We start from the raw sequence: 26160 nt of genomic DNA, 5'->3' as shown, positions 1-26160 counted from the left end.
ACAAGTATTGCAAGGAGGAGAGTCAGGTGGACTGGTAAGAATAGGCTGTATGTGGCCACCAAAACAGATGTTACGTTTGGGGAATTAACAAAAAATTGATTGTAATTATAGAATTTAAAAAGAAATAAAAAAAAAAGTGTAAGGGTTTATGTAGATACTTACTACAAATATGATTCCGCACACTGCTAACCATCTGCGCAGATTGGAAGCCGGCTTCCATTCAAATTTCACCCAGCTGTATGGTGTGAACTGGAAGGCAATCCTCTTCATTTTGCCCCTGGAAATGGAAAACAGAATTGGCACTTACAGAAAACTTCTAATTGCATAGTTTCCATTTTACCAACCCAAAAGAGGTCATTGTTAAATTGTAATCAAAAGTGAAATTTATGTAAGGCACAACGTATTGCAATACTTCATAATTGTAGTTACAATGATTATATATTCTTAGTAAAAGTGCAGTACAGGTCTTCAGTGATGCTAATAAAATGCTACAAAATGGACTTCTCTGCTGTCTGTGTGTAACAGTCCAGTGTTTTCTAGGCTGGAAAAGTAACGAGTTTAGGCAAACAAAATGAAATATAAAGTTTGTATTCAATGTATATATTTGAAATGAATGGGTAAAGCTTTTTTATTGCTGCTGTTCGACACATTTGTAAATGCTTATCAAAGAAAGTGATCATATCATGTGCATATCCACGTCATGAACAGCATATTAAGCGCTTAGCATTTATACTCCTATCCACTTGCAGTTTGCACTTTATGTTTAGGCAAATACAAAGACAGTGAGTAAGGGACTTATAACAAATCTTGCAGCAAACACTTATTCTGTAGAGGACACCAACTACCCAATGTGTAGTAACTTAGTCAGTAACCATCTCTGTATATAGTTATGCCAGTACAGACACCATGTAAATATTTTACCAGTTTGTCTCTTCAAATGACTAGTGAAATTACATTTTTATACCACCCCACATGTTATAAATCAAACCATAGAGCATATCTCTTCTCCCCTCACCAATGTGCAGGGCTTCATTATTAGCCATATTATCCAAGCAGGGCTTCAGACCCTGCACAATGCAGGGCTGGTTATTTTAGGACAGGTAGGGTAGGATAAAGATGCTATAAGTTACGGTTTACTGCTCCTCAAACTGCACTTACAACGAAGAGGGTGGGAGCCTGGAGGAGAACAGCAGAACAGATTCTATCTAGTACAACTAGAAGTGTAGAATACGTTAATACTTTAAAACATTTTTGTGAAGTACTACTTGAGAAGTTTAATATTGTCTCAAGATCCAGGGATTCGGAAACATACAGACTTATGGCACAGCTATAAGGTTATTTTTGTTAGTGTATATGCAACTGGAGAAGTGGGCAGCATGGTGGCTTAGTGGTTAGCAATACTGTGTCTCAGCACTGGGGTCATGAGTTTGATTCCCAACCATGCCCTTATCTGTGTGGAGTTTGTATGTTCTCCCCGTGTTTGCGTGGGTTTCCTCCGGGTGCTCCGGTTTCTTCCCACAATCCAAAAACACTGTCGTAAACAGAGGACTTGCAATTAAGGGTTAACCCATCGCATAATTGTGGGGAATAAGGCCTAAATCATAACTGCAGTGTAAATATGGTATATCAAATGAATCCATTGATAAATTGAGCTACTAAGGTGTAAAATGTGAAGTCAGAAAGTCTGTTGTGTGTGTGTATTTGGTGACTCTGCACATCCCAGCATTAGAAGATAGCAATGTCACCTGTAGCAGCTTTAAAGGCCCCTGCGGTGAGCTATATCCGGACAAAAATTAGTTTTTGGGACACCCGAGTAGACTTATTGGAGCTGTTCACAGCTTGACATCCTTGCAGACAAAGGCAGCATTTGAAGGCTGAGTATACAGGTATATAGAAATATGAACTTCAAAGAAAATGTCTTCATAGTTCATATTTTGGGAAATCTGGGTGCTACTCCATACTGAGGGGCAGAAATCACACAAGGGTTGTGAATGACAGGTACTTGCGGTATCAGGGAACAGCTATAATCACTTTTTTGGGAAAGACATGTCATAATTCTATCATGTTTGGTATTTAAATGTGCGGGAGATTATGACCGGTTTTTTGAAGGGGGAGTTATGTCTCTGGGATATATCTGTGGAAGCTTACCAAAGGTCAAAACTTTTGTAATATTTGTGAGCAAACTATATTGACATCCAGGGAACATCCCTGCCTCCCTATTAGCATCAACACTGCCCCTGTGAAGGCCGTCCCATTTAATTTTGCTTAAAAAACATGTGTTGAAAAGAAGCAAATTGTGGGTCTTTTGGGAAATCAATTCACACTGATAAGATATCCATCTTCCTAGTCAGTTTCCCATGGCACAAATTATACAACTCATGCAAGTTATACCTTGAATGTAATCCCTTTTATTTTGACCTGTTTTGCTTGTGTATATCATGTCAGTTCATTGTTTTTTATATCTGAATGCCCTGTACCTTTGTATATTAAATCTATAAGTGACATCCATGATAATCTAGCAAATCTATTAGCCTGTTAAGAATATAGCTCGACCAAGTTAACCCTTTGAATGCCGGTGTGTGATTTGTTAAAACCTTTGACTAACAAGCCTAGTGTGAGCTTGCATTTACATTTGTGTGACAGTCTGGAGGTGTGACGAGTTAACTCTGATTGCTGGTGTGGGCTTTGCCAACCTGTGGGTAGCCAGAAGTCTTGTGTGCCAGTATATAGGGGTCCTATTGCCCATATTCAATATGTGGTGGCAAACCTGAAGTGTGTCGGGGGGTGTGAGAACGCTGTTGTGGGACGATTCAGCAGGTCTATAACCTGTGTGATGGATAGAAAGAGACTTGAGTGCTGGAATCGTGTGCAACACCCAAAGTCATGGAAGCTGGGAGCGTGTTCATGACACATACTTTTATCTTAAATGGCTGCTATTAAATTGCCCTTAGTCTCTCTCGGTCTGTGTGTATGTTAGGGGATTTATATTGTAAACTCCAATGGGGCAGTGACTGATGTGAATGAGTTCTCTGTACAGCTCTGCGGAATTAATGGCGCTATATAGATAATAGTGATAAGTGCCTTAGCAGACTTTAGAGTAAATACCCAGGAGCCACAAGTTATAGAATGATCCTTCCAGGTGGGTCTGCTGTCATTAGAGTCTTCTAAGCTAACATAAGGTCATCTGCTAATCCATTGTTTTATCAACTTGATAAGTCATTACTTCTATAGAAACATTGCAGCTGTATCTTGCTGCAGTGTAATCTACCAGGCTGCCAGTAACTCAGACTAAGTTTTGTGTATAAAACGTACCTGTATGTAGGAATGTTCCAAAGGCCCTGCCACTGATAGGGTTTCATCGAAAGCCATTTTAGGGTCTTCATACCACAATAAATCCCGAACCCATTGCAAACTAGAACGTCCATTATCCACTTTAAAAGAAATATATCAATAGTTAATGCTTTATTTCAAGGTTATCATATAAAACATCACAAAGTAAAATAAGCTGAGGAAAGTATTTTAATATACTGCAGTGTGCAATCCAACCCCTCTAACCTAGCAGAACATTAAATGTGAAGGTCCGAAAGCACGGCATGGGGAAATGATTGACTCAGTGACTGTTTAAGATGGTTTGTAAAAGAATCTATATTTTCATTTGTAACCCTAATGGAGTCCAAGCTGATTTCCCCACAGTCGGCCATGTAAAGAAAAAAAAAATTATTGTCCGAGACAAAAGCTTAACCATCACAACAACTGCTGCTGCTAAATGTTGTTGCACTTGCCTTCACTTATAGATAAGCTTGGTTGTCATTTTATGACAGCACTCAGGGTAGAAATAGTCCAAAGGACTGAAATTGATGGCCACAGCACGTGTGTAGAGACAACACAGTACTTCTCTTGCATCATGGAGACTTACATAAGTGACTATGGAGTCTGGTAAGAAAGATGAGCCAAGAGAACGTACGGAGTGATAGTCTGTTGGAACAAATGACAAAACTTACATGATCCCACCAGCATTCACTGAAGTTGGGCAGCTGGTGCTCCAAGCTGTATTCCAGGAACTCGAACATAACGCTGATCATCATACACATCCACCAGTCTCTGATCATTAGTGTCTGAGATCGGACAAACATTTCAGGTCAGATAATATGCATACATAATGAAAGAACTTCTTTGTAAACAGATAAACATCAGCCTGTACAATAGAGGCAGCCATCGGGGGAATTGAATTCCCCCCCCCCCCCCGAAGTACCGCTGCGTTAAACGTATTACAGTAATATTAACCCAGGTTTCTGCTTTCAGTTCAGAAAGCTGCGAGCAAAAAGCCGGCATTAAAACTACCGCAATAACGGTAATAGTGCGCAGGCCGCGTTACTTTTTCAAGTAATGCGGCCAATTGGATTCCCCCCACTATGTCTTCTTAACGTAGACAAGGACACAACATTTCTCAACATGAAATACCAAGACTGCACCAAACATTCTAAACAGAAGGAATAATTGATCACAACTTACTTTTATGTACCAACCAAGAAAGTGTGCAGGTACAAAGCCATCCATCTTATCCTGAAAAAATATTAAAATAATTAGTCTGAAAACATTGCAAACTTGAGTGTAAATCTGTCCATTGCATTAAAGGAATCTAAAGAGTAGTTGAAGACCACAAACAGTGAATACTTTGAGAACAGGCTATTACACCTGTAGACCTCTATCATGTCCCAGCAGCAGAACACACCATTAGCACATTGTAAAGCATTCCACCTGGCTTGTCGTGTGTATGTTAGGTTTGCAAAGGCTACATTCCATTTCCTAATTACCCTAGTTGCTATATTACATATTTTATTTTTGACTGATAGCGGATAGTAATATACATGAGTGAGGTGTACAGACAACTGAAAAATGGATGATTAATACAAGATTTCAAACATGTGTTTGGAGCCATGCCATACTATACAAGCTCAGCCAAAGTGCTTCTAACCAAATATTACAAGTGACCAAAAAAAAACCAAAAAAACGACATTTCAAAACACTCAATATACTTCTTACCACAACTGAAAGCACAGAGGCCATCAGAATACATTTTAAAAAGTGTATACAACAAGGCACATAGGCTTCTGTACATAATACAGGTGTAGCAAGAGTCAAATTATTCTTTAATGTTGGCCGATTCTACAGACATCACATATCTTGTGTAATGTTAACGCTAAACATCAAGCCAGTAATAAGCTTTACTTGTAATACCATAGCTACCCACATGGTTTGCTGTTGAGTCATTGTAAATATATATAGAAAGTTGTTATGAGCTGCAGTTTACACTGAATGACAGTTGCCAGCAGTGGAAGTATGGGTCAGTCACTCGCAGAGAGCATCAAGATAGTGGGGAACTGCAAGTGACTGACCGTTAGTGCTGCTCATTAGTTTAAGCCAGGGTACAAACATAATGTGATTCCCCAAGCACAGTACATGTGGTGTACTGCTCAGTCATCAGACATGCGTAGTAGGATTCTATCAATATTCCATTGTGTGACCCAAAAAAAAACATTTGCTTACAGCAAATATTATGTGTGAGGAAACAGACACTAAGGAAACACATTGCGCCAAACCTGTGCAACATGAACGGTCGTAATGCTTTCGGTTATCACTTGCTGCATTTCAAAGCAGATTAGTCTATGTTCTTCTTTCATGGCATAAAGACATCTATTTAGCAGTTTCTGTGTTTAATCTGATCCTGTGTTTTCTCAACACAGCAAGTCATGGGTAAGACTTTTTAATCTCAGACATTGTGTACTTAAATGGAAGTAGTAATCTCTCCCCGAAGGCATAGAACTGTATGCATTTAATTGAGCAACGTGACATATACAATAGGTATGTGTTTTTTCTCCAACACTTATTTTTAAGACCGTTTACAAATATTGGGGACCCACCATGCTTGTATGTAATTCTTTCATACACTGATTTAAAGCACTTTGTGGCCGATGAGCACATTGTGCCCTTGCTTAGACTACTTATCTTTATTTTGCTTGTCATTGTTACTAGAGGTTAGAGGACAAATCCTGTGCAATCCTTTGTAATCCAGGCTTGGACTGTCTGCTATAGATTCCAGGTATGGAATGTTACATGAACTCTCTGCCATTTCCAGGGCATGTAGATGGCAATCTAGAGTACATATACTGGTGATAATGGGTTCAAAGGACATTTAGCCCTATCAATAGTGATCCATTCCTTCCTAATACACCCTTAATTCATGTGTTGTAAAGCTGTCCTTATGGAGGGAGATTTAAAACAACTGTTACGAACAAAACATTTGAAAATCCGTGGGCGAGTTTTCCCCAGAGCCCCTACTGTACCACTGCAACATGTAGGCATTACACTGGCAGCAGACCATCAAAATCATCCTAGACTCTTCAAAGAGGTTAGTTTATGCAGGGATTTTCCCCCTATTATAAATGGAGCTCAATTCCACTTTACATAGATATAATCAAAATTAAGAACGTTTATTAAAAGCTTTCAAACGCCACTTAATAGAGCAACAAGGCACAAGTATTTATAATGTCTTGGCAAATGGTTTATTGAGGATTAGGGAAAATCTGCTTCCATTTGTACCAGAGCAAAGTGATTTAATAACTTATAAATAGAGAACTAGTGATGGATGTGGAGGTCACAGTGTACCTGTGGCATAAGCACAACAGCAGAAACCAATATGTCCTCTGAGAAAATGGATCTTACCAATTCATTATAAACCAGCGCCTCATCAGTAGTCCTATAGTGCCACCGAAACTAGCGAACTGGTAAGCTACATTCCCATAGCCTGCCACCATGATATATGCCGCCATTCAGCTTTAAAAATGTATAAACCTGTAGGACAGATTAATGCCCACAACCACACATTCCAAACACTGATTATACACATCACACAACAGCCAATGCATGCAGTCACAGGGTGCTTCATACTGCACAAGAATGAGCTTTTACAGTCACCTTCTGGCTGCTTGACTGTTTGCAAGATATTGCACAAACAAGAAATGCATACAAAACACACAACCAGTCTCCCACCGCCCAATCAATTAACCAATCTTTTCATAAACAGACCATACTGGTCCCCTTTGGCACATAAGCACCCCATGAGGCTGCTTTACCTAATAGGATATAATTGTGTGTGTTTTGACAGCTACCTTCCTCCCTACGCTTACTACCCCCCCCCCCCCAGCCTTTACGTGACAACGCTCATGTAAAACCTCCAGGGTGGGGGCAAGTCTATATACAGCTCAGAGTTTGAAATGGATAGTGCATAAAGGAGAATGCAGACATTTTATATACTTAACAGTATGAAAAATAATGAAACCATTTGCATTAAGGCTTCAAGTATGTTAAAGTAAAGATGTCCGTGTGCGCACCTGTATAGTTCAATATCACCCTTTGGGAAACACTTGACGCAATGTGTATCCTTAAAGCAGAAACATGTTAGTGTAATGAAGAAACCCGCTGTTCAAAGTCAATTTGATGTATGTTATAGGTACAGTACATGCGCAAAATACACCAGACAAGCAAAAAGTCAACTTGACATAAAAATTAAAGGAAAACAGTTTATTGATTCAGTGCAAAGTCTTTGTAACACATCTACTAAATCAGGTACTAGCAGTTTGTAAGAAATGCATTAAACTATGTTGGAACAATCAGCATGTTGTGCTGTAACAAACCACACACTTACCCATAAGTTGTGATAAGGATCAGTTTTATTGCCGGGATCATATATAAGACAATTTCCACCATAATCCCGTTCTGGCAAAGGAACACCCAATTTGGGGTCAATAAATTTCATGAATTGCCTTCCATCATGTACAGTCTGCAAGAGAAGTATTTATAAATATATATTAAATTACAGAAGCGGGAAAAGCGGCTAGAGCATGGGGCACCTTACTTAGGTAGTAGCACAGCTTTAAACTTCTATGGATGATTTCTGTAACCCTTTCGTAACTGAACAGTAATGACATGGCACAAACGCATATTTTACTGTTTTATGACTGTCAGCCAAACGATAAAAGTTAATTGTAATAAAAATGGGACAAATGCATCATAAAAAGCAAAAAATAGATATTCTACTGTAAACATAGGAGAGGAAAGAAAAAACAAGAAACATAACAGACAGCACCACAAATTAACACTTATGCACATAGTAAAACCCATTGGGGAAGGCTCAATTGTAAACAAAACACGCCGCGTAGTGTCTCGAAACGGCCGCGAGACTACGCAGCGATTTCGTCTAGTGAAATATACGCTCACTTCTGCTTACACCCCTTAGAGACACGAGCAAAAGTGAACGTTACTTGAACTGCATAAACGGTAAAAATGTGCAGCCGTGATGTTCCTCCGTTAAGCCCCATTAAGTTCTAGCGGTTTCCTATAGGTCCAGGAGAACACACACTTTTTTAACTTTGTATGGTCATTGTTCTTATGGGCATAACACCGCTACATGAAGGACACTAGTGTGTTGGGTCCCCTGATATGCAATCAGTGACCGCCATGCCCTTGGCAGGCTGGGGGGGGGGGGGGGGGGGGTGTGGTCACGAGGAACACTCCAGAACATATTCTAGAACATCTGTTTGGAATAGCTCAAAGAAAATAGCATAGTCCATTGGTCAGTCCAACATGCAGCAGGGAGCATAAATTGTACTTACAAGGTGCATTTATTTTCCCCAACACATGCTAGGTCAGACCAGACTGACTACATAATTATACATGTGGCATTACCAGACTACAAATGGACTTCTTTTTAATCTCAGAGCCAATTCACATAAAAGTAATGGTTTAATTTAGTATCTATTTAAGGATCTGCCCAGTTACCATTAGTGTGCAATGTTATACCCAAGTGCCTCTCACATTTGGAGTCTTACCTGAAAGAGAATGAATATGAGGAATAGCTCGTACACCACACTAACACACAGCCAGAACCTCCAATAAGCTGTAAGACACAGAATTGCAGAGTTACCAACACGTCATAGTAATTAGGGCTCCTCGCATAGTAGTCATTAAAGGTCAGCTCATTACTATGTAAAAAATTGTTTATTGAAATACTGTCCCTTTCCAACTTTTGGTTTTCAGCTCAGACGAAACATGGACTCAATAAAGGTAAAGTTGCCCAGTCACGCAGGTTCTGAGTAACAGACTAATTATAGTAAGCACTACAACACATACCTTTCTTAATAAAATCAGCTACAATTCTGTTTCCCTCCATGTACTTCCGGCTAGAATGGCTTACACATTTAAAATAGATTCTGCAAATCTCATGATCATTCAGTGCAAATGTGCTGGCAGACCTCCCATAGCTTCAGGAGGTCATAGAAAGTTTCTCAGGAGCGGTGTGATTACATGGGAGGTGTGAGCACACTATGTAATCCTGTTCACAAACTGGATAACATTTTGTAAGATAGTGCATTTAAAGATGTCGGTTAACAATAAAAGTTATATTTACCGTGCTACATTTTGCAACAAGCTTTTAATACTTTCATAACTACACTTGCAGACAACTCCAAAAAAGGGAGTAAAAACAAAAATTATTGCATATACATCAATGTCCAAACCCCTGTTCCTTACCTGAAGGCACAACATGGTGTTCTATATTGTCAGAATTAAGTGTTTGTTATTTCAAGTAGCATGTTCTACCTAACAGATGGGAGTAATCTCTTTGGCACTGCAAAAAAAACACACAAGTGGCAGGGGTGGGTTTTTATTTGTGGATATGGCCACCTGGTCTGGAGAACAGCTCAGGGGTATCCGTTATGTGGTCAAGAACCATTTTATGCCACTGGATTTGTACACCCAACTAATCTCCAGCCACTAGCATCCAGTGGTAGGAGTGGTAACCTGTTAGCTGAACAAGAGTATGATTACTTAGTAACTTGTATACAAGTGAACACATTTATTTATATAAAAACAAAAACCCAAAATAAAAATCAGGATAGTCTAAGAATTTATTTTTTTACAAAGGGGTGTACGCCATGGAAATAACCAATTATGTTGTGTAGCCTTTTATGTAATCAAAGATACTGCTGCTTTTTCCTAGCTTCTTCCTTATGTACTTGTCAAACATGTATTTAGATCAGAGTCACTCTTGCTGCCTTGGAAGCAGACACTGCAACTGTGTTTAGATAAGTTTGTGTCATCCCAGGGCACTGAAACTCTGGCTGATCATGTAAAGCAGTGGTGGGCAACAGGTAACCCCCACAGGAAACCGGAAGCCCTCCGAGCCTTCACCTGCAGACTGCCCCCCCCACCGCAGCTGACTGCTCTCAATCTTATTAGAACAGGAACAGCAGACTTCTGCGTCACAGGACATCCGCTGGACAGTGCGCTGTGCTATCCCTCCTTCCTTTGTGATGCCGCTTTGACGGCCCCACATGTAACCTCCACCTCTTTCATGTTGCCCATCAATATTAAAAAGCACAACTGAAAAGTACAGAAGGAGACAACACACTGATGACAAAAATACAGTTCCTTTTTGTTATCACAAACATTTTTTTTAAATAAACATTATCCCATTAGAACTTCACCACCTCTGCATATTCCAGAGCAAAACAAGATATATAAAGAATACCTGGATGAGGTCTTGAAAATGGTCCATCTTTAGCTTGTGTGACTCCAAAACACAAAAACACCAATATGCTGGCAACAATCCCTCTGCAAAAGTCAAATATATATGGAGAAAAGTGAATTAAATGGAAACCAAAATGCATACGAAAAGCTAAAATTACAAAAAAAAATAAAAAAAAATACCAACTTCAACAGTTAGAAAAAGTTATTTTAACAGTTGAGATTTCTGGGGTTTGAATAAAATTTCCCATTTAAAAAAAGAAAATTCCCGGTTGAGAGACACTTATGTAAAAATAGGGGATGGGGCGGAATATTTTTTTGAAGGCACTGTATATATATAATTTAGGTCAGAGGTGACCAAACACAGTCCTCAATAGCTAACAGGTCATGTTTTCAGGATTTCTGTCTGTAGAAATAGGTGGGATAATTACTGACCCAGCCAAATAGATTAACTAGTCTGTGCATGATTAAAGAAATCCTGACCACATGACCTGTTGGTAGTTCTTGTGAAGACGGAGTGCAATACACATTTTCAAAATAAACATTATAACCTTTTTAAATAAGAGTTCTGATTGCATTTCTTTGTAGCTGTTATTTTTCTTTAGTGCACGATATGTAAAACGCACCAAGACGACTTCCCTAATTTATATTTGAAATTGAGCCATTGGAATAGAAAAACGTATGTTTGCAAATCAAGCTTCTTAACAGATCAGATTTGCAGGCAGCCTACACGGACGTTTGATCAGTCACATCAAATGCTGATGGAGACCACTGCTCTTTTTGCGTTCAAACAAACCACGTTTTGGCGTTAATTCAGTCTTAGACAGCTATTAAATTGGTCCATGTTGCTCATGGATTTAAACCGGTCTGCAATACTCATTTGTTTAGACCAGACTTGGGCAACATACTAGCAATCAAGGCATTCTGGGACTTGTGGCTCCCCATCCTTTAGTGCTCTACACGGTTCCTACCTTTACAACGAATAGGGCTTCATACATGGGGAGCTTGAATCACTAGTAACCTTAAACCAGCACGGTGGCTCAGTGGTTAGCACTTCTGCCTCACAGCACTGGGGTCATGAGTTCAATTCCCAACCATGGCCTTATCTGTGTGGAGTTTGTATGTTCTCCCCGTGTTTGCGTGGGTTTCCTCTGGGTGCTCTGGTTTCCTCCCACATTCCAAAAACATACTAGTAGGTTAATTGGCTGCTATCAAAATTGACCCTAGTCTCTCTCTGTCTGTGTGTGTATGTTAGGGAATTTAGACTGTAAGCTCCAATGGGGCAGGGACTGATGTGAATGAGTTCTCTGTACAGTGCTGCGGAATCGGTAGCGCTATATAAATAAATGGTGATGATGATGAACCACCGGAGTTAACAGCGCCTCCCACAAAACCAAACATCTTAGGAGTACTCTGAACATTGAGGATCTGACTGGCTACATGCTCACACCCCGCCTGCTTTAAACATACAAAAATGAGCCGCGACCCCTTCAATACACAACAGTCCAAAAGTTCAACTAGAACAGACTATTTTTTAAAAAAATCCTGTACAAGAAACTGGACAGGAAGGGCTGCAGAGAGGATAGGAGCATGTAAGTTTCCTATTGCTGTTCCCTGAACACTAGGAATAAACAGGAAATCTCCAGATAGGAACACAAATCACGAGTTTTAAAGGGGGAGGGGGAGACCGTTCTCCATACAAGCTACTTCGTAAACAGGTGTCTTCATTGGTGCTGTAACAATCACTCTGCAAAGTGCTGCTCCTTCCAACAAATAGAAAAAGACGACAATTATGAAGTGAAGGTTTGTTCGTTCCGCACTGAGAACTTCTGTCTCTGCTGGCCTGGATGAATAGACTGTAGTACTATGCACAGACTCAAGCAGGGCTCCCACTAACCAAAAGGATAAATGCCAACATTGTCTTCCGAGAGCTGCTTTAAGTAAATGTGTAAAACAAGGATTTTCCAATGCAAGCAGTAACAGTGTTTTGTAAGAAGCTGTGTATAATGCTGTAATACAAACATCTCATATACACAGTTTATTGTAGTGCAAGGCGTACACCCTCCTAGTGACGACTGTGTAGCCTATTTCAGCCAATCTACCCATCACCCGTAGTACCTTTGCTTCATACAAGTGCCTTATGTAGAGTACCTTACTAAGTCACAGCTTACTTATCTGACAGGTTACACAGAGGTAATCCCTGAGCTCATAATATCCTGCCACAGATAACACCCTTTACATACAATTCTTCTAGCTCCAAGAGAAGACTGAACTTGCCCTGCCAGAGACAGATTTATACATGCTTCCTATTAAGGGCTGCTACTGGGACTTTTTATCACATAAAATGATAACTTAAAGGGAAGCCATGATATAAAAATGTAAATTCACTATATAGTTAAGATTCAGGCAGATTTAGGTGTCCTGAAGTACAATACAAAACGTTTCTTAGCAACGCTCAGTGGACGGGGTCATTCAGCACTTCCCCGAACGCATGCAGTGTTTGAGCAGGTGATAACTCTTATACTGACAGTCATTGTGCAGGTTGTCATACAAGCAGCAGGATGTAAAATGTTGGATTTTATTTCAAGTCACCAAATTACACCCAAAACTTAAAATGTAGATTTAACCCTTAATGCAGGGTTTCCCAAACCCAGTCCTCAGGGCTCCCCAACAGTGCAGGTTTTCTGGATCACATCTGACATAATTAGGACCACCTGTGGATCTGTTACAATGTGTCTGTCAGTAATGAATACACCTGTGCTCCAGCAAGGAGATATGGAAAACCTGCACTGTTGGGGAGCCCTGAGGACTGGGTTTGGGAAATCCTGCCTTAATGAAAGCTCTTGGCCACAGGTAGGAGGTAGTGTAGGTAAACCAACCCTGCGATTAGTCTGAGGATACAACAGTAGGCCTCGTGGTTATAGCACAGTAAAGGGGACGATTGTCAGAATAGGTTCTTATTCACACATTAACCTTGCTGCTACAAACAGGATCCAACAAACAATGCCAGGTGTGCTTATTGATAATGGTCAAAACAAAACTAAGTTTACATTTCTGACAACTGAAGGATTACCCATTTTACAGTGAACAAGAACCATTTATAAAAAAAAAATAATTTAAAAATACTACACAGGTTCAGAAATAATTTGTTTTGGAAATATTTTCATTTTAACATAATTTCCCCCTTATACTTTAACATTAATGCAGTTTGTTCTAAGGTCTCATTCATATCTCAGCAGTTTTATGATGTCTTCGTTCACAGAAACACACGTTATAAAGATTTGTTCCAAGTGACAAGCAAGAATTCTATATGCCAGACTTATACCTGATAATTAGGTGTGTAAATAGAGCATTAAAAGTCTACCTTTTTGTATTGTATGCAGTGTCTTGGGGAGTTTCTTCAAGTAATGTGACGTAGACCAAGGAACACGTGAGGATAAATAGCACGGTTAGCGTGTGAGCTCTCCTATAAACATTTTGTGAAAAAACACAAAAGACAAAACATAAGCGTTATATTATGAAAACACCACACATTTATCCTGGTCAAACCGTAAATCAGAATTTTTGTAACAAATTCAAAGCAGTTAATATAAATCGCTAAAAAGTGTTAATCTCGAGCCTTTTAGGGTTTTTAGGGTTTCATCAATGCAAAATAGAAAAACTACAAAAAAAGAGCAAGAGGACATTTCAGTTGAAAAAACTTGTCCAGTTCAAAGTGCAGCCGCGGGACGCTATTTTTTTTATTTTTTTTCATTTTATTTACTTACCTCCCTGGTGAACAACCACCTGCTCAGAGCCGGATTGGTAATATACTTTTTTAAAAGAGTCCGTAGTCCAACTTATTCATGCAGTTTTTCTCCATTACACTATATAGTATGTACTAGGTTTCTCTACAATATGCTATGAAATACAGATTACCATGTATGAGAGAGGCAGGACAGCTGCATGATGGCACGAGTCTACATAACCAGACATGGTACCATGAAGGATCAGAGCAGAGGGATTAACTGCACATAGAACCTGCTGAAAAATATCATGAGGATCATTAGGAGTGGGGATTTGATTAAACACCATGGGGAGAAATCAATTTGGGTCGTGCACCATTCCAGTTACTAGGGTAATAGTGTGCATTAGTACCGGTACTACGGTAACGTCAACGCTGATTTTCCTCTCAGCACGGCGATACGATTACCGTAGTAACGGTGATTTGGCACGGCCCACATTGTTCTAAAGAACACGGGGAATTTAATTACTCCCCATAAGTGTAAATCAGACAGATAAAACTTAAGTGCTCTAAATCACCAGCTATAAGTAATCAAGAGAGTATTTTAACCTGGACCACATGGACTTGCTGGGCTGTGCAACACCACACAGCAGCTCAAGATAAGAAGCCAGAGATCTGGGATAGTATAAACCATGACGTTTACAAAAATCAAAATTGAAGGTGTGTTAACAGTGATAACTGTACATATTTAAGTCAGTACCTGCCATTAGCCATAGCTAGATTCAATTGAAAAGATATATTTTAAAAGGACGATTAAACTCCAAAGTCAAAATTTCCAAATATGAGACGATGGATAAATACATTGCTCACTGTTTTACATAAAAATCTATTAAAGTATTACCTCAACTATACTAACGCGGACTGAGCCGAACCATCAGCATCCGAACGTGATTAGTAAGTCGCAAACTAAGTTCTTACTGCATACAGGATGTAACGTCAGACTGATGTAAGTCAGGGTGGGAGTGAGGCAATGCACAAAACAGGACCATCACTTGTTTTACAATCAGAGTGATTTTTAATAGCATCATTATGGTCAACCCATACTAATGCCTAAGGCTAAACAAGCAACCCATTGTTAGTACAAAAATATATATAAATTAAAGTAAAAGATTACAGGCTTCTTACAGACTTATGTTAGTGCCCTGCCCCCTCTTCCACTGCTATTAGTAGTGGGCTGCCTAGGACTGGACACTATGTGCAGGTCCGTGTTGGCAGAGACAGGCAAAGTATTCTGCCCAGCCACTGACTATTTACAACAATCGCAGCGATTGGGCAGGATTATTTGTCTCTCTGCCATCACAGAGCTGCACAGTCTGCCTGCTAAAGGTGGGAGTGATTGCCCATGGATCCTCCACTCTGTTACCGTAAATTCAACAAACTTTATGCATAACGTTAGGTTTATAAATAAAATAAAGGATTCCATAACTAATAAAAGATCAAAAGGTTCACAGAATATATTTATAATTGATTAAAAAAAACAAAAACGTAAAAGGACTACAAACAGACACGATTACATTAAAGACATGGAGCGATTTCATAATCTTCATTTAAACCTTGAGGGGAGAAAGTGACAAGTTGGTACCTCTGTTTGGAGTCACCAGACCGATATCTGATTTCACCTGGATCAGAGATTTGTATACACACCCGACATTCATCAATCTGGTACACATTATAATGGAGCACCATTTCTATATTAGGCCACATACACCTACTACACTATCCGGCACCACCTTCTTCTCCATATTAGATTAATTTCCTTTACCTGGCTTACCAGCGGGCCTTTGAAGGCTGGCAGCCAGACAAAAGTGTTTTGTGGTGCATGTATAAGAACTGTTAAGTGATGCCTTTTTATGTATATTTTGATACATTACATATCAAATAATGGATTTACCTTCTCTATCTTTTTCAACCATCAGAGGTTGTTTTCTTGTTCTCCTAGTCAAATGTCAATATTCAATACCACCGCTTTCTTGGCAGGAGGTTATGATAAAAAATAAAGGTCACACACACACAGGTTTACTGTAAGCAAAACAAAATCCTTTGACCTCAAAGGCTCAGTCCACAGGCTGAAATAGATATTCCATGACTAACAAGTGCACTTAAGGAGCACAGAATATGAACTGGAAGTTATTCAACTGAACGGAGAGCCCTTTAAAAAAAATAAATCATTTTTCTGTTTACTGTATATACATATTACTGTAACAAATCACAAGGTTGTATACACACTACTATATGAAAGTCATAAATAGCAGTCCTTTATGTATTTTGCACTATGAAAGTGCTGGTTTTATACTTTTCAGAAACCTACAATAGAACTCACTTTAAGAGAATAGAAACATTCCAACTATTTAAAGCAAACAAATTTCAAACTCTAGGTCGTCTGTTTAAAAATAAGTTCCCCCACACTGATCCATCCAGTTCTACCACCCAACCCATCAGTTTGGAAGCTTTCCTCATTTATTCTACAAAGTAAAAGTTCAACCTACACGAAATAAAAAATGTAAGACCATGCTAAAATCATGCCATCACCTTTATCTGTTACTTCCGAGGGGATGTAGCCAAAATTTGTGGCCTATCAATTCACCATGAACAACAGATCGCTAAAGCAGTGTTTGCACTCAGGGATTTCTCTAATTACTAACAAACCAATAGGACACATTATCAAGGATATTGCTTCAGTCCAAACATAGCCATGACTCCAAGTAGTTTGTAGTATTTTTTTGTCTTCGGTACTCCTTTGTTTTCAATACAGGTTGTGCAAACTGGCGTCTCAGCATAATGGGCAAATCGGACACTAAAGCCATTATTAAACCAAGTGGTGATAATTAAAACCGATGTTGCAAACAGAAGACGGTGACTCAGTAGTTATGCTGGAGGTTGGCTGTTAACATGGGCAGTGGTGGCATGTAATGGGCATGGTACTTATGCCAGTCACAAGGATGTAACGGTGGGCATAGGTGACCATGAGGCTGTTATGTGGTGGTGTGCATGGGTTTGTTCTGTATCATTTACTTTACTGCACACAACAGCTGTATAATTTTTCCACTGTACCAAAACACATTTAGCTTTTTTGCAATCCTGCACCTCCCAACTCTCAGTCAAACCTTCCTACATGTGGGTTCCAAAAATGGTCGTCCACCATATAAACGATGGACAGCACTGTCCATCTCCAGCCATTAACAGAGCTATGAAATTCAATTCACAACTTAAGTCCTCCTTTACGTCGGGGCTTGTTAAAACCCGGCTGCCAGGACAACTAGAAAATACACCCAGTCTACAGACGCCAGCACATCCCTGGTTTTCCCTATCTTGTGTTCTGGCCGTGAGTTTGGCATGCTTAGCCAGGTCTCAGTTGCAGAGTTGGAGGCACTGGAGAGTAGGTTCAAACAAGATTGAATCAGTTGTACTCAAGATTTGCTGCCAGATGGTGACTGACGTACAGTGCTGAGAAGATCTTAGTCTTGCAAGAGACATGATGAAAGTCATCTCACAAGACAAAACGTAACACTGCATCGCAGGCTAGAGCTAGCTAGCTAGCTGCAATTAAAAAATGGTCCTCACTACTGCTGCCAGGCCTGTCCTGGGACCTAACTCACAGGTGGCTCATTTTTCTTGTAGAAATTGCAATCTGTGGCTCCTAAGTTTTGGAAGAAACTCTGCTTTACGTCATATTTTCTCAGCACCTTCAACTGTCAACATTCTCCTTGCAGAACTAGATGTAAAAATACAACTCAGAATTTCAGGAAATAATGCAATGCATTCAGATTTTGGCGGTTTGTATCAGATATGGCGGGACTACAAGGGGGAGTGGTAGTTTTGCTAGTCAGAGCAGGCGTTCACAAAGCTTTATATTTCTAAAAAAAGGGGATGTAAAGAAGTCAGTCCAGTGTTCTCCCCAGCACCAATTTCCAAGCAGTTTTTACTTGCCACCCGGCACTTGGAGCCCGACACAGTCCAATTATAACAGAATAAACCATTGTTTCTCCTATTACAACAGGTACTATGTGAGCACTACAGCCAGCGGTGTGTTGACCACCAGTCTGACCAGTCCTGGCTGGTGTGGGCAATAACCGCCAACGTTTTTCAATATTATTACAAAGTATTAAAAATGATCCCACCCAGCTGCCAAAATTTTCTGGGGAGAACACTGCAATCCATATACATATTTGTGAATCCGAAATCTATTTGAGATCCCATTAAAAAACCTAACCCCAATTTGCACCTTCACTACCTATATTCCCATAAAATGTAAAAACGTGTGCTTAGGGTGCTACATTATATAAAACTGCACCAAACAAAATGCTAAATATTACTAAAACTATCTTACACTGTAATAAAGAGAAGCGGATACAAGAACAGTGTCAGTTTTAAAGAACAATAAGTTTGTCTATTAAGGGGTACAATGCTATACAACAAAAGCATACTACAGCCTTCTAATCAATGCACATACAACTTTTACTTAGCCTCCGGCGTCTAAAATAGCATTTGTCTAATGTTATATGGTTTAAAAAAAAAAAAAAAAAGCTTACCTATGATTTTTATTTTTCTCTGTTCCTAGCAATGGCAGCATAATAGGATCAAACAGTAATACAGGGGGGAGAAGAAAAAATCTGGATTAAACAGTTTGCAAGGAAGGGGTTTCAGGTTTCAAAGGACCTTCCCAGGTTATGTTAGTTCAAAGTGGACGGTAAGCATTGACCTAGTCAGAATCACTCGTTAGCCTTCTGAATTATAAAAGTAAAACGCTTTTCAGCAAATCACCTACGAAGTATGATTTAGCACAGCACAATGTGATTAGTGTGTGTTTTCCCTTCTCATCTTTATGGCACATTCAGGACTACAAGGTGCCCTTGAAATTAGAACTATGCAAAGCTTAAGTAAAACAGTGTGACTGGTGCCGTTTTAGAAGACCTGATTCAGCAATCAGAAACTTTAATGTCTTGGGGCAAAACTGCTCCTTTATAGCAGAAAAATAAGTAAAAATCATTAAGTTAAACCAGCAGGTAGGTGATGAGCTGCTAAAGACCAGCAAATAGCAACATTTGGGCAGAATGACTTGGCATTGGCATATGGTTTTGTCCAAACGGTCTGATTTTATGGGACCTTTAACAAACTGACATTTTTCTTTTTAAACCGCATCTAGAAGCAACAATCATAATTACAAAATGTACTTTGCGTCCAACCTAAAAAAAATTAATTAAAAAATTGTATGCAATTTTATATACAGAACGGTTTGATTAGTCTAGTGAATCAAAAAAAGGGGTTGTTTTTTTTTGCAGCTTACACACTACTTTAATTTGCTGCAAGACAAAGTGTATCAGCTTGAAAGTGTGATAAATATAAACTTTCCTTTGTAGCCCTCCCTCACCCAACAAGTACAACCGCTGGTTATACAAAGCATTATTTGACCGTGCCACCGTTTCCAAAATGCCAGTGGGTAAGTACCTCTAGGCATGATGCAGCTGTAAGTCAGAACGCCTGGGTGTTTACTTCCACAAACACAACAGTGCTTTTTTTGTAAGAAAAAAAGTGCCGGAACTCACATTACGTAGTCAATCACTGTACACACCCCCACACAGGTCAGTTGTGTAACGAAACATAACAGTCACTGCCCGCAGTAAGCTCTCAGCACGCCACCACATGACCAATCACAAACTGAGCAGCTCCATCACAACCAGCGCGGACAAAGTACGCATGCATCATACTCGACAAACAAGCAGCCAGCATGCTGCGTTCTAATGATTTTGACGCCTTGCGATTCAAGTCCACGTGGACCAAACATCAAATGTTCAAAAGTTACTTTTAAAACTTGGAAAATCCTTTAAAAAAAAACAAAAAAAACCAAAACCGCCGGATCTCAGTTCAGGTGAGTTCTATGACACAAAAAAAGCACTGCACAATAGTATACAAAAACCAATAGGTAAGCTACCAACATCTTTTCTGTTTTTACTCTACGAAGTAATGTCTAACCATGGAACAATGTACTGATCAATGATCGCCACTATACTGGCCAAACTACAGAAATATTGCTACCTGCAAAAGCACCAATGGAATTTCTTCAGACAAGTTCAATATTTTGTGTCATTGCCTGTTATGGATTGGATTTCTATTAAATACAGAGAGTCTCAAACAAGAACTAGTTTTCCCGCATGACATTTATGAAGAAATTCTTACTTAAGATGAATTACTTCTCCACTGGTGATCTCTGCTGCCATCTTGATGGTAGCAGCTTTTGAGCAACTTCTGGGCCCATCGGGATCAAGTGTCCTGGCTCTGTGCCTAGCTGCAGGTACAACGCTAAAGAAAGTTAACGGGCACAAACCTACGTCAAACTAGCAGTAGCAACTGGTGTGTCCAAGCAGTACAAAATCTAGAGCCTTCCCCAGACCAGAAGAGGAAGGAGGTTGACTTAAGATGAATGGTGAAGGACAATTTAGGCTGCCAGCAGCATGCTGTAGATTTCTACAATGACTAATGTATCAGATCTCCACCTTAAACTGCCTCTCCTCATTCCAATCATACCACAGTACCGGTAGCTGCAGAGAAATACCAGTCACCAGCAACTACTGTTCTATTGGAGTCGGACACTTTCCCCAACATCAGCTACAAATAGTTATGCAGTTACTGTATCTAAGCTCATTTGGGCCATGTATACCTTGTGTTTCATGTACTTCTAAGTCATTTATATCACGATACATTAACGTACAGCGCTGCGTAATATTTTGGGGCTTTATAAATAAAGCATAATATACAGGCTACTGGCTTTTAGGAAGCCTACATGCATTTAGTAGGAACATTCACAGCATTAAAAAACATCAGTGTGCACAAGGTCTAATTTATCTTGTAGATTGTTTTAAAGTGCTTGTAAATAAATCATAAGCAAAAACAGTTTAGAACCTTTACTATGTAAATCTGCAAAGATGACTCCTCTTGTTTTGCAGGGATATATTTTTGTTTTAAACCAAAAGCATACTTGAAATCTAATTTTAAAAAACACATATTTGTACTTTTAGATCCTACATCAATGTGCCCACTTGGCATAAAAATGTCATAAAAATGTCAGGTTTCTACAAGTTGAATCTTGCTTAAAAATACCACAAACATCAAAATAAAAGCTTTCCACACAAACAAAAGCCCTGCAATTCTCACTGGCTAGGACTAAAATTAGATCCTTAGAACCTAGAAACAATAATAAAGGTTATTTCAAGTCAAGCATCTTCTTCCTGATTGTGTCCTATTTTGTGGGTGTTCCAACTGGCCTTTTAATTTATTTCTGTTTTAACCCTCCTTTGATTCAATAACATCAGGCACACTGGTTTCTCGGCACTGTTCGACATTTTGTGCTTTTCATTTGTCAAAACAGCTTCCAATTCCTGTAATTCCACTGCAATAACTTAAGAAGATTAAAGGGTGTTTATGTAACAGTTTGGAGAACTGTGGACGGGATACAATAATTTAATATAAAAACACCCATCACTGTTCATAATTTTAGGATGTGTTTTTAGACATACATTGTCACCCAAAGAATTCTAGACCAGCGATTCTAAAGGTGGTCGCGCATTAAGATCCAGCTATAAGCAGATGCTGTATTACTCTAACCCTACTGCTCATTACAGCCCTCCAATAGGACTGGATCAAAACCTGTTCCCTATGTTCTATGCATTTGCATGACAATTGACCAGATAATGCCATTCACAGTACTCCTAGGATGAGCAATGGAAAGTCCATATTTTACCACAAACTTTCTTTTAAATGGAGGCCGTCCACTTTAAGATACCCTTCCCCAATTTTTCAAATACTACCAATGCGCCAATTTGATGGATGCCCCATACTCTAACCACAATTACCTGATTAGAGTCACACTTTGGAATTCAATCTGTTAGGACTGGATGAGGCTACCGTACAATTAAATGGTACATTCACCATTCCACTCCCATCGTAGCAAAACAATCACTGGTGACAACCTGTACGCAAGAGCGCAAACGTCTATAATGTAACTGCATAGCTTTTAACCAAGACCAGTATGGTTTTTATGGCAGGTACCTAAACAAAAGTTTACAACTGAAGCGTTGCTATGAATCCTATTTACCGTTAACAAAAGGTTTCACTAGGCCTCAGTAAATTGACCAACACTATAGAATGTGAAAAACAAAAAGGCAAGAATTCACATATATAAAGCAATTCACTTGACCTTTGACTGACTGGCAAGGAGAGGAGGGGTGAACACTCTGGCAGAACGGGTTCTCTGAATTCCATGGTTATGCATGTGAATTCCTCATACACAGACCAGGCTTTCTGCAATCTTTACAGCTTCACACAAGCTGTAGAGACAATACAGCATTGCAATATAAACACACAGTAAAAGTTACTGAAGGTCATTAACTTGTTACTTAGCTTTCAGAATGAGCACCGAGACGGAGACTCAACTCTACTTTACTATTACTTCTGCAAATCATTATGTGGTGGCCAAGTTCTAAAATGCAGATATTGTTTCAGCTATTCAACTGTATTATATTGGATCATGCATCCAGTTTCATTATAGCAAATATACACCTACACAAACCCATAAAAAATGGCTCTATGCAATTGAGCTTCTAGTAACTAACAAAACACACATTGCAAACACTCAGGTTATAGGAATATCTTTTCCTCAATTGCAGACACATGGCCGTTGGATATACAACACAGAGCCTAAACTGGAAAGGTACAAGAAAACTTTAACCATGCTATGAGCAATAATACATTTATTTTTCAAAGCTATGTTCAGTAGTGGGCAACTTGTGGCTCTGAGCTTTGAAAAGTGGCTCCTGGCCAGAAGCATCACCCAAGGACATTGCTCCGGGTGCAGATTGGGTAACATTGGACAGCTTGGCTGACCGAGTGCAGCCATGTCATGTAACCACCTCCGCATAATGCAGAGAGGTCAAGATGTCACAATCAATCCAATCAGGGAAGCAAGGGGTGAGTGTGTCGTGTGCTCTCCCCTCTTTTCTCTGCATGGGTTCCAGCATCTGTGTGGGAGGTGTGACAGGTAAGTAAGGGGCATGCGAGATATGATGGCATGTGAAGACGCTGATGGGGGTGTAAGGAGATCTAATGTCATTCGGGGAGGTCGGTTGGAATGTGTAGAGGTTTGATTGGCATGTATGGGGTATGCGGGTAAAAGTCATGACCTGTCGGTAGATCTCATGGCATGCAAGGGGCATGTGTGGAGATCTGATGGCATCTATTAAAAATGTGGCTAGATCTCATGGCATGTGTGGAAGCAGATAGGCATTTAGGGGCATTTAAAGGGTATGTGGGGAGATCCAATGTACATGTAAAGAAGTCAGAGGGGCATGTTGGCGATGTATGACTTTAGCCCCACTTCAACAGTTTCATCCACAGCAATTGTGGATACAGAAGCAGCATGAGCTACTATGAAGAGACCAAGTGGTCCTTTAAACCCTCCTCCACTGGACACAGCAGCGAAGCAAGAGCTCTGCCGATTTTATTATTATTGTGAACAATTTGGCAATATTGGATATCTCTTTTCACTTGGGAAGATACTGTAAACGATGTTATATTTTCAATGAATGTGTGCGCATATTTATGCAGAGTATATTTATATGTGTGCATATACAAGGTAAAGTTGGCTCTTTGCCGTATCTATAAATATTTTTTGACTCTTAGTCTCTCACTGGTTGGCCAGCCCTGCTGTAGTTCACCTTATTCGATCAACTTATTTTAGATTTAGAGGTTTAATTTGTTACACAATAATATACAGACATAATATAGAAGAAAAAAATAAATTCTGCACAGCCCATGTAAAGAACACACATTTTGTTGTCATTTAATACTGTGGCAGAATTTAAATGGACAATATATATATATATATATATATATATATATATATATATATATATATATATATATATATATATATATATATATATATAAAACATACCTGTGCTTATTGCAGTAAAGTTATTGTCCTCTATTTTGTGCAGAGACTGTTGCCCCAATTAAAGAATACACATGTACTTCAATGTTGGAATTGAAATCCTACATGGTATAGCTGCAGTTGCCATCACTGTTGCGTTTCTCCCAGTCTCAATGACCAGTTCAAATACAGTATAAAAGTGACAATTAGTAGCTGAGTGATTACTAATTAAAGGCCCCTTCCACCCAAGTAGTGGTTGCAATTAAGATGTTCACACCTAATGGTCTCAAACATCTACCAGGTGGGTTTTGTCAGGGGTGTCAAAATCCCTCCTCTGTGACCCTCTCACCCACATGAATGGAAACCTCAAGGGAGTTGAACTAGCGGTACCCACTCAGACAAAATCAAAGGGTACGTCAGCCCGTTAATTTGAAGTATTTATTAAAAAAATAAGATTTATGGGAATACTCTACTCATTTACAGACAGGATCTTTACAGTAAATTGTAAATTAGTTAAGTAAATTAATTGATTAAAAAATATCAAAGTGAAATCCAACTGCTGTGTAAAGTTGCTGAAGCTGCTCAGTTGAGAGCAGGACAGCAGCAATCGCAGAACACAGATAAAGTATTTTAACATAACACTTTATCTTTACAGCACTGATTACAGGACACTACTACATTACAAAAAGGTAGAAATTGGCTCATATTAAATGTGACTGTCCTTAAAAATAATAAAAGCTGTGACAGTTACTGTGTTCTTAACGCAATTTCCCAAAAAAAACCTCATCCATGACAGCTATGACATGCCAGCAATATATCTGCAGGACAGCAAAAGCCTCTGCAATCTGACTCTTCAGTTATAACTTGCATAAGCCTAACAGACAATTGTGAAAGACATGATCATCACTGTGCTTTATTCCACATAAACCACTATTTTACTACTGCTACAAAATTAGAAACCCCAACGATAAGCAGGCTGGAATGGATGGGGAACTACTGAAAGACGACAAATTTTTAAGCAAATTGATACTACTTGGTCTTGTGGATTTAACCATATGTTTGAGAACTTGCTCCAATTCTGTTGAGAGCATAACCTTAGATCGCATTTTAACTGTTCTTACATTAGAACAACACACTGATGCAGATAATACCCCACCAATACAATATCATTCTAACCAAGTATGCTATAATTACATAAACTACACAAGAACTTCTGATATACAGGATACGCCTTAGGGGGAAGAAGTTCTCATGCAGTTTATTTGGGTTTCTTTCTAACCAAGTTACTGACCACTCCTACTCGTGTCACCATGCCACTTAAACACTCGCCGACTGCCACCACTAGGCTCCTTCACGGCACCTAGAACCGCGTACTTCTGGAATAGCTGCTACAGCACCTCTTTTGCTATGGGTTGGCTGGTATTTCCTGATGGCTTATTATGGATCAGGACTACTGGGTAGAGGGCAGAGCGTTGACACAGACTCTGGGTTCAACACAGAAGAGCCGGAGAACGGATTCAATTGTAAGGTCTTACCTGTTGGTCACAGGATACAGCAGGCAATAGGCGTCAGTCAGAATCTTCAAGCAGTGATGTTTATTAACTCAAGGGGTCCTTACAAGGACCATTACACACTAGTTGGAGGTACTAGTGATCATTCAGAAGTACAGATGGTACAACAGTTAAAATACAGAATACAGCTCTTGTATACAGTTTCTGACACATGTTGGCAGGGGGTAACCCAGCCCCCTTCCTAACTGACTCCAAAGTATGAGATATTATGCCAGGATGTAATATATTCTCTAATCTTGGATTTAACAAGACTCACATAAATCTGTGATCTCCTAAATTACTTACCGGTTGCTTTATTC

The 26160-nt window shown here is 39.4% G+C and overlaps 1 protein-coding gene across 2 annotated transcripts in view; it reads right to left on the bottom strand.

The window, feature by feature from the left end:
- Positions 1 to 26160, bottom strand: part of PTDSS2 (phosphatidylserine synthase 2) — a 43705-nt gene that overhangs the window by 5745 nt on the left and 11800 nt on the right. Inside the window, exons 2-10 of one of the 2 annotated variants that reach the window (XM_075187996.1) lie at positions 18898 to 18922; positions 13949 to 14050; positions 10589 to 10671; positions 8889 to 8956; positions 7706 to 7840; positions 4513 to 4563; positions 4002 to 4115; positions 3313 to 3431; positions 163 to 277 (exon numbers count right to left, since the gene is read on the bottom strand). In XM_075187996.1, the coding sequence (XP_075044097.1) occupies positions 163 to 277; positions 3313 to 3431; positions 4002 to 4115; positions 4513 to 4563; positions 7706 to 7840; positions 8889 to 8956; positions 10589 to 10671; positions 13949 to 14050; positions 18898 to 18922 (812 nt within the window). The remainder of the gene's footprint in view (positions 1 to 162; positions 278 to 3312; positions 3432 to 4001; positions 4116 to 4512; positions 4564 to 7705; positions 7841 to 8888; positions 8957 to 10588; positions 10672 to 13948; positions 14051 to 18897; positions 18923 to 26160) is intronic. The other variant, XM_075187998.1, reaches the window with a different exon arrangement.

Source organism: Mixophyes fleayi, chromosome 10 (assembly GCF_038048845.1).
Source record: "Mixophyes fleayi isolate aMixFle1 chromosome 10, aMixFle1.hap1, whole genome shotgun sequence".
Classification (NCBI taxonomy): Eukaryota; Metazoa; Chordata; class Amphibia; order Anura; family Limnodynastidae; genus Mixophyes; species Mixophyes fleayi.
The sequence above is the reverse complement of the archived record's forward strand: the minus strand, read 5'-3'. Positions and strand labels throughout refer to the sequence as shown.